The sequence below is a fragment of the Akebia trifoliata genome, chromosome 4 (assembly GCF_017979445.1).
Source record: "Akebia trifoliata isolate Shusen 1 chromosome 4, ASM1797944v1, whole genome shotgun sequence".
NCBI classification, from domain to species: domain Eukaryota; kingdom Viridiplantae; phylum Streptophyta; class Magnoliopsida; order Ranunculales; family Lardizabalaceae; genus Akebia; species Akebia trifoliata.
This window is the reverse complement of record NC_141378.1, coordinates 40,227,850-40,237,920: the sequence shown is the minus strand read 5'-3', so window position 1 is coordinate 40,237,920 and position 10,071 is coordinate 40,227,850. Positions and strand designations below refer to the sequence as shown.

The 10,071-nt window shown below is 33.4% G+C and overlaps 1 protein-coding gene across 10 annotated transcripts; it reads left to right on the top strand.

Moving 5' to 3' along the window:
• Window positions 1-6,018: 6,018 nt before the first annotated feature.
• Window positions 6,019-9,741, top strand: LOC147404956 (phenylacetaldehyde reductase-like). Of its 10 annotated transcripts, none has more exons than XR_015178018.1 (5): window positions 6,019-6,427; window positions 6,723-6,807; window positions 6,958-7,031; window positions 7,584-7,712; window positions 9,090-9,741. XR_015178018.1 is itself a non-coding variant. In XM_086441088.1 (3 exons), exons 1-3 carry the CDS (start codon window positions 6,236-6,238, stop codon window positions 9,297-9,299), a joined length of 456 nt encoding a protein of 151 aa, XP_086297214.1. In that variant the 5' UTR covers window positions 6,019-6,235; the 3' UTR covers window positions 9,300-9,740. The 10 variants fall into 10 exon arrangements, 2 of the variants coding, with proteins under 2 accessions (XP_086297214.1, XP_086297215.1); XR_015178017.1 differs by having other exon boundaries at window positions 6,958-7,027; window positions 9,090-9,740; XR_015178016.1 differs by having other exon boundaries at window positions 6,958-7,027; window positions 7,434-7,712; window positions 9,090-9,738.
• The last annotated feature ends 330 nt before the right edge of the window (window positions 9,742-10,071 follow it).

The window sequence follows — 10,071 nt, the reverse complement described above, 5'->3', positions numbered from 1 at the left end:
GGTTGTGTTGGAGACATTTTCTTGTTAGTTCAACTTCTCATCTATTATATATATATATTACTTCTACAAATTTCCAATCTACAAGTACATGTGTAAGGTCCAACTACTTGCCCTTTCTAGACAAGAAAGAAAGGGAAAAAAAAGTTTAGTTTAAATCAAAGTGGAAGTTAGTTAACCTTACCATTTTTACATTGGTAATGGAAGTTTCCGTGTTTAGTTCTGAAAAAGTGGATTCAATTCTTTTTTAAGTTCTTTTTATCCATCTGGGATTTCGCATTTAATTTTTGTAGATGGTGTCGTATTCTATCAAAATTTGACTTTAAATCCATAAAAAGTGAGCGGCCGCTTGATGTTTTCTATAACCTTTCTGGTCTCAAAGTGGGTTCAAATAAAAGTTTAGTCTTCTTTAGTAATTCTTATGCGAACAAAGAAGATATGCACGAGTGCCTGGGGTTTATAGAGGGGAAACTTCTAATAACCTATTTGGGCTAACCTCTTGTTCCATCTCGGCTAAGCATTCCACGTGTCAATCGTTAATAGATAGAATTTATAAGAGAGTTTCATGATGGAGAACTCATTTCCTTTTCTTTGCAAGCCGGTTGGAACTTCTAAAGTCTGTAATCAAGTTTTCAAATTTATTGGTCTTCTCTTTTAATATTCTTATAGGTGTTCCAAAAAAAGAATCTATGATTAATAAATAAATAAAAAGAATGATGTTAAATGCATGCTATTTTGGGCCAATGCCCCTAATCCTTTTTCTCTATCTTCCCATAGTGGAAAAAAGAAAATTTTCTGATTTGATCACCTTGTAATATTCAAAAATATAATCCGATGCAATGGAGTTGTAGAGTACAAATTATATGAGCTTTTAAAAAAATAAATCAAATTAAAAAAATAGTTATTTTTCACCGTTGAATTTTATTTTTAATTTGGGTGCTAGGTGGCCGTCTATTGTCAACAACTTGGATCAAACTCTAGAAACAATATCTTTTTAATTTCCTTTTTTAAATATGAATATTTTCATGAAATCTAAATGTCTGTGTTGTTGGATTGTCAATATGATAATCAATGTGAACCTAATGACCATTTTTAAGGTTTGAAATATTAAAAAAGAAATATGTGAGCAGCGGGCAAGAGAGAGAAGCTCTCTCTATTGCTCATGTGTGATTTTGTAGATTTAGAAATAATTTGTGCAGGTAATGAAATTTGATAGGAAATTATTCATCTATGTAAGAAAATTTTTCCAATTTAAAAATCATTTATGCATGTGGGATTTTAACCAACTTAGAATTTATCTATGCACATTATGGAATCATACCAATTTAGAGTTTCACCTATTTTAGTAATCATTTGAGCATATCATAATGTTTGACCTTTTTAATAATTATTTGTGCTTATGGTAATGTTTGACTTTTTTGGTAATGTTTATTGCATGTGTGAGAATTTTTACCTATTTGGGAAATATAATGTATGTGGCATTTTCAGTTAAATATAATTTTTTTTTTTTAAATCGCCACGTAAGCCTTAAGGCATTAGATATGATTTAGATCTTTTTCAAATCTCACATTTTTTTTCTTGGGTGGGGAAATCAAGGAATTTTGTGTGATATTTGAAGGGATCGTAGCCTTGGGGATTATTGAGCCAATTCGACATAAAATAATGATGACGATTAGACTATTGCTTGACCGTAGTCTTCCCCAATTGACTATAAGATTGTTTTGGATCGTAGTAGAGACCGATCACCTCAATCAGGTGGGTTCGGTGCTTAATAACTTTTGAAATCCGTAATCTGACTTCTTACCCTAGTCGCTTACCCGTGGACTAATCTGATCCATTTTTAGCATTGTCTATAATTCTTAGACCTTAACTAGGTAGCAACTCCCATTTCTTTAAAAACCCCCCCAATTTATCAGTTAGATTCTTTTTTACTAGTTAGTGAAATGGGTCGAGACGATTTCAATATCATAAATCAAGTTGGAGAGTCCATTGAGAATATAATTTTTACATAAAAAGTCATCCACTTATTTCTTGCACCTCTCTTTCGATTCAGTGTTATCTTCTAGAGTAACATCTAGAATGGGTTCTAGACCATCTTCTTGAACATAAGCAATGTTCAGAGTAGTAGGGAAAAACAACACTTTTTGTTGCTATCAAGTAAAGTGTTATTCATTGAAATGGTCAAGGTGAAACATATCTTGATTCATAACTTGGAAATAATGAAATGTCGAAGCTTCCATTGACCTATATATTTGTCAAAAACTATTGGAAAATGTATATATAAACTGGAAGAATTTGATGAATGAGATTTTAGGACTTCAGGCTCAAATCAGATTTGATCTCTTTTGACAAATATTTCCTCTCTTGGTTGGAACCACAATACACACAGGATCAACAAACAAGTGCCTTCATGATACAAAGAAATCTACACTCAAATTATTAAATTGAATTATATACGATCTGATTTAATCTAAAATACTCAAAAATAATTAAGAACTGAAGATGCCAAGTACTTAAGCTTGGAAAAAAGGAGAATACATAAATTTGCAATTAAGAAATCTAATTTTTGATTGACTTTTTATAGTCATTTTTGTGTTCTTGACCAAAAGTCATAATTCAATTCTCTTGAGTTTGGGAGTTGTCACCATTCAAAAATTTTATGGTGTGAATGGATACAGTAAAAACAGTCTTGAATATTAATTTTTCAAGGAGTTGGTGACTCAAATATGATCTAACCTAGAGGTTAGGATAGGAGGATCGGTTGTGAGTTGGCACCTCATCTCACCCCCATCAAGTTGATGGGTACTATGTATTGGTTAAAAGTGAAAATAAAAACTGTTTTTTTTTTTTTTTTTTTAAGTTTTTGGAGTTGGAATAAGAGTGATGTATATATTATAATAAAATAAATGTGAGTGTTGGGATGTGACCATTAATGGGACATTTTCTTGTTTGCTATGAATTGTGAGTGTTAATCCATGAGGATAACACTCTTTTGGCTATTAGCATTTTTTGAAATAAAAATATGTGCTCAAAGTGAGCTTTGTTTTTTGTTGGTTAAGTTCTAAAAATGTTTCCTTTAGTTGGAAAACATATTTTAAAACCACACTTCGTGATATATGAGTAGGTGTATGCAAGAGAGTATGTGTGAATTTATTATGAGCTTAGAAAAATAGATCACCTCACATGGAGGCATTACTCTTTACCACCATTTTCATTTAAAGTACTTATACTACATGCATGCAAGAAGACTTAAGTACAGAAATAAAGAGTATTAGAAGATAAATGTTCCCAAAAGAATTTATTATGGACTTAAAAGGGCAAAATTACCTTACATGGAGGAATTACTCTCTAACTCCCTTGTCATTGAAAAAGAAAAGAGTTACACTACATTACTTGAAAAGTAAAGAAATTAGAGTGTTGTCATTGAAAAAGAGTAACACACATTACTTGAAAAGTAAAGAAATTAGAGTGTGTGTGGGGGGGGGGAATGGGAAAATAGAAAACTAAAACTATATCCCCCATCTTGGCCTTCTTACTTCTTTGCATCTTTTTCTTTTTCTTGTTCTAAGCCTTCAAAGTGTTAGAGGAATTGCACAATTTACACAAAAATCACATTTATGAAGTTAAGCAAGAATTATTACAAGGGTAGATAGGGAAATTACCTTGACTTCTCTTGAAAAAAGATATAGGAGGGATTTAAGTGTCAAGTCCCCTAAAGAAAATCTGGAACACTAAAATTTAATTATTATTTACTTTGTTTCCCAGAAAAAAAATTGTTTACAACCAATTAACTTGATTACTATTCAAATCTAATTCAATGCATGTCCTAGTTAACTAAGAGTTGGTGGGGAGATGGAAGGAATTGGTATGTCCTTAAGAATGCTAGGCACAATTGGCTTTGGCTTTGTAGAAAACTCAGGTAGAGGCTGCACTTCAGGCATGGGCAATACTTCAAGGCCCTGACCCTTATTTTGTTGGGTCACGCCAGGCTGGAAATTAGTGGCACAATGGACCAGTTGGCAGATCGGGTAATAAGAGTTGCTTCTTCTGGCATGACGCGTGGTAAAAATGCTAAAAAAAGGAAACTTATTAATGTTTATGTTTTGCTCAATGTATTTTGTACACAAAACTTAAGTGGGAAATTGCGAAAAAGGAAACTTATTAATGTTTATGTTTGGTCAATGTATTTTTGTGACAATATTAAACGCTAAAAACATAGAAAATCTTTGATTCAATATATTTTTCATGGAAACTTAGGTGGTGTTTGTTACCGCTTCAAAACGCGGATTTTACTGCGTTTGCATCTAAAATCGGCATTTCGGTTGGTAATTACTGTTTCGTAAAAAAAAGCGCTTAAAAAAACTGCGTTTTTAAACGCAATTAGGAGAAGTTGTTGAAACCCGCTTTTTTTATCGCGTTTGCGGTAGAAGCTAACAATGATAAAACGGTTTGATTAAAATAACCGTTTTGCCCTCGTCTCTATTAGCTCGACAGAACCTCACGAACATCACAGATCTCTCTTTGCTTCTCCTATATTTTTGTTAGGTTTCTCTCTCTCTCATACAGATTTCGCAAAGATCTCTCTCGCACAGATCCATCTCTCTCGCAAAGCTTCTCTCTCTCTCTCTCTCTCTCTCTCTCTCTCTCTCTCTCTCTATTGTTGTTATTTTCAGATTCTTAGATTTGAAGTTCGAGCTTTCGATCTACTAGTTTTCGAGCTTTAATATCGATCAAGCAGCTCTGCTAATAATAGAAAACTCTTACTTATAAGGTTCATTTTTCTTCATCTATAACTCAATTTGGATTCCTTAATCTTGTTTCTCTGCAAATTGATGCCAAAATGCACTTAGAAAATCTTCAAATATAGTGATTTTCAACCCGTTTTTGTTTTGTTTCGAATAAAAATTGAACTAATCCTGTTAATCCAAGAAAACGATAAGCAAATAACTGATTGAGATTCTATAATAGTTTTTTATTTATAATTTTGTCTTTTTTGATATGTTTAGAAGAGTTGAAATTAGGACATGTGGAAAACTAATTAAACTTTGGGTATTTGTAGAAGGGTATTTGGTACAAGTTTAATAAAGACTTGTATGCTTTGATTATGATTTTTTTAAGAGAATTGATATTGCCACACCAACTTTTACTAATGCCACACCAATTCCTTTGTAAATTACCAAAGAATTGCACACAGTTAATAGGATTTTTCAAATCCAATTTACCTTCCAAACAAATAAGATATCTGATAAGTTAATTTGATTTGAATTCAGATGTTAAGATATAATATAGATTTTGAATTCGGATAATAGATTGTTTTTTTTTTCTTTTGGATTTGGATTCAAATATGGGTATATTTGATTTGACTAACATCGGTTTACAAGTCAGTTTCACAGATATGACTCTTTACCTTTTTAATCTCTCACTCATTCAAACCAACAACTCTTTAGTGTTGTTGGAATTTGGTTTCCTGTAATCAAATTTTGTAATTTCTTTTAATTCCTTTTATTTTAAATTTCAATTAATGTTTTCTTAGGTCAAAGTTGCAATTTGAAGATTGTTTTATAAGGTATATTTTCCTAGTTCGATTTTCTAAGGTCTAATTCGTATTCAGGATCTGTTTGTTTTTTAAAAGAAAGGAGGATGCTTTAGACTTAGTGTTGCTCCCACCCTCATACGTAGGGCACATTAGCTCCTTCATCACTCGCTCACGAGGGTGTCTGGCCCTTGTTCCTTTTTCACCCGCTCATGCGAATACTCTAGACCTTCTATTGTTGATACTTGTTCACAAGATGCCATCGAAGAATAGGGAATAAAGTTTTATGGCTCACATATTAAGTCATAATTATTTCTTTATATTATCACCATATAAATCATATTTCCATACAACAACAACAAAACCCTTAAACAAAAACAACAATCACAACAGAGCCCTTAATTACCCAAATACACACAACACAGCAACCACCACCCCAACAACAACAACAAAGCCTTATGCCTTGGATACATAATAGTAGACATAGGCAACAACAATCTACTAGTATAGAGAGAGTAAGTCTGCAGTCCTGATTTTCCTTGACCATGAAATTTATAAGGATTTAGAGACTTAGCCAACTGAAGTAGTCTCATTGCAATGATTTGCTAGCATATGAAATGATTTTTGTGCTTCCTATGTACATGGATTTACTTTGATGAAATGGGTACTTTTATTTCCTCTACATTACACTAATTTCCAATTTCCATGAATCAGAATTGGTATTGTTATGCCAAAACAGTGGCAGAAAGCGAGGCTTTGGAGTATGCGAAAGGAAGTGGGCTTGATGTTGTAGCAATTTGTCTCTGCCTTGTTATCGGGCCAATGCTGCAGTCTACAACGAATGCTAGTAGTTCGGTTCTCATCAAGATTTTGAAAGGTCTCACCTTATACCATAAGGTATATCCATTTTCTTTGTGTTTGTATGCATTTATTTGTCTGTGTGAGTGTGGTGCATGGATGTCTGCATATATAGGTCTAGAATGCCAAAACAATGTTTCTGTTCGTCTCCATACTACTGGATTTCAAAGCTTAATTTGTCCATCTTTCATGATGTGCATTAGCTCTGTTAAACTCTGTCATAAATTTATAAAATCAGAATTTTAAATCATTAGTCCACTTGTTTCCATGTGGGAAGTTTGAATATTTCTCATTTTTTATGTTACATTCTCATCCTACATGTGTCTGTAAACAGATGGAATTGACAAGCAACAGATGGAATATTTCTCATTTCTCCGTTCAATGTAGTTGCTTGGCAAGGCAATTACGTGCCATATAAGGTGGGAACTTATATTAATTCCTCCATCCTGATTTTGTAGATAAATATAATTTTCTTGGAATTGTTGGCTCTTCTTCTATGAAATTATTAACAAGTGATTGTTACTAAAATTTTGAAATTTTGAAATTACCTTGGGTCATGTACCTTGCAGTATGATCTAAGTAAGTTCTACCCATTCAATACTATTCTGATGGATCATGGTGACCCTTCAATAAATACTGGTAGGTGTGTTTCAACCTCTCAACATATTTTTATTAGATAACATAAAAGCAAATAATCTTTGTGTTCATATACACTTCTTGTTTAAGTTGTATTGTTTTTTTTCTAACTGAATGGCAGTATTGATGGCGCCATCTAAGAAGCCTGGTGTTGCATTGCATGATTTTTTCATTTTCCCACCTTGATGGTTGGTTGCTGAGCATACATTTTGCCCTCCATATTACCATCGCAATTGAAGATAAATTAACAATGTGGATTAGGATTTGTTTAGGAGAAAACCAAGAGCTATAGCGACGCACTAATGAAAGATAAGAAACAATGTGGATTAGGATTTTCTATGGCTTTTTTGTTTATGAAACATAAGCTTATTTCTAATGTGAATTGCTTTTTTTTCGTGTCATTTTCCAGGTCTAACCTCCTAAGATTAACAATGTCCAGCGGCTATGAGTTGCATAGCTGCTTCACAACCATGTTTTAACTCCTCACTTCGATCTCTCTTTCTCTCTGTCTCAATTTTTTGGAATCGATCGATCATTTTTGGTGAATGATTAATTACAGGCACCACCACCACCACAAAGGAAACGCAAACCCCATCACTTTCGTCCAGGAACAGTGGCTCTTCGTGAGATTCAACATTTTCAGAAAAACTGGAAGCTTCTCATACCAGCAGCCCCTTTCATCAGAATTGTGAGTTTTAAGCTTATTTGAAATCCAAAACCAGAACCATTTGTAGAATAATCTAATTAGAGAGTTCGATCTATCATTTTAGGGTTTATATCAATTACTAGGTGTTAATCACGCTTGAACTATGACTTATAGTCTTAATTTAAGCTAGAGCAAGTCAAATTACTTAAGATCAGATAGAACCCCAAAATGCTTTGCAATGTTAACTTAGGATTGATATTTAGCCATCTTTTAAGTAAAATTTCAAATTAGGATTGTCTTGTCCTGTGCCACTCTTGCATCAATGGTCAATGAAAATAGCATTATAACTTATGCTTGAATCTTGCAAGATTCTTATCTCCTTGAAGAAAATTTCAACCTTTTGGAAGTTATTCATGTTTGGTGCGTGAAAAATAGAGCAACTGTTTTTCTCACCAAATTTTGTAATACATTTTGTTTTTCTCTTTTGGATTCTCCCTCTTTCTTGTGCCCTTTTCAAGGTGTCCTTGTTATAGATGCTAGTAATTGTAAATATTGTCTTATTCCCACCTAACCAGAGTTCAGCTGCCCCCCCCCCCCTCGGCTCTATTCAAACCCCCTCCTCATTGTTGTTTTCTAATTTTGATCCCTCTTGAGATGGCTCAGTTATGGTTTGCACCATGGGTTTCAACTTAAGTTGGTAATGTTGAACCACTAGTAGATTTTGCAACATGAGCTCTAGTGGAAGGGGGATGATCATGTAACTTTCAGCAAACTGCTAATATGATTTGGACCTCTACCATGGTAAATTCAAATATTTTCCAGATGTCCTACATTTTTCCAAAATTAATTTTTTGGTCCTTGTTCACGATCTTAACAACACTTGGTACCATCCGAACATGGGTTGATATTTCTGAAATATAAGTACGGCAATCAAGACCCATAAGAGCAATCGATGGTCGGTATAGAAATCCATGAAATTGACAAAAAAAATCTTGATTAATTGTGTGCTACCTAAGCAACATAGTCTTGGTTAGGAAAAAGGGGAAAAAAATAACTTTTGTTTAGAGAAGATTGATTCTCAAACCTTGATCTTTACTTGAAGCTTTGATTTTGACTAATCATGGCTTTAATTCCATTATATAGCTTGCTATTGCTATTGCGTTTTTATTTTAGGTCAGACATATGTTGCATTTGTAGTTCTTTTGAAAATATATGGGCATTTATCATTTCTTAGAGGTATATCCATTGAATTTATGTGTAGCATCTTAATATGCTTTATATTCGGGTACAATTTGTAGTGTTCGGTGAACTCTACAGGTTTAGTTTTACATTCAAAAGCCATATGACAACATTTCATTATCTGCACAAAAACCTCCAAATTTTTTAATATTTTATGTTGGAATTATTGATTGGATGTAGGTAGATGCTATTGCTATACCTCATTAAAATGTACATAGACACATGTTACATTCAATGGGGTGACCATTTCTGTAGGTGGCTAAAGATTATTTGGTTCAGATGTTTGAAGATGCAATGCTTTGTACTATTCATGTGAAGCATGTTACACTTTGTAAGTTGAAACTCTGTTCTATGCATGCTCTTTTTTGTTTGAGTTTTCAATGGACGTAGGTAGGAGGATATAAGTTAAATGTAATATATATATATATGGGACGATTCAGCAGCCCTAAAGTTTGACAAGTTTGGTGCCAAACATTTTTCAAAATATGGGTTAGAAGCTTTGGAATGAGCTGATTTTTTGTGTGAGGATGATCTCTATGATGAGGAGATAATCCTCACCAAAAACCAGCCTATTCCAAAACTTCTAACCCCATCAAAAGTGATTTACAAAAATTGGACGGTCCACGATTCTTCAACTTGAAAACTAAGGTTAGAAGTTTCAAAATGAGCTGATTTTTTGTGAGGATGATCTCTTCACTGTAGAGATCATTCTCACAAAAAATCAGCCTATTCCAAAACTTCTAATCTCATCAAAAGTGATTTACAAAAAATGTTTGGCACCAAACTTGGCAAACTTTAGGGCTGCCGAACCGCTCCTATATATATATATGGGAAATGTTCAGCAACAAACATTTTGGCAAAACATTTTTCAAAACATGAGTTAGAGGTTTTGGAATTGGCTGATTTTTGGTGAGGATGATCTCTACGGTACCAAAAATCAGCTCATTCCAAAACTTCTAACCCCATCAAAAATGGTTTACAAAAATTGGATGGTCCACGATTTTTCAACTTGTAAACTGGGGCTAGAAGTTTTGGAATGGGCTGATTTTGGTGAGGATGATCTCCTCACTGTAGAGGTCATCCTCACCAAAAATCAGCCCATTCCAAAACCTCTAACCCATGTTTTGAAAAATGTTTTGCCAAAATGTTTGTTGCTGAACGG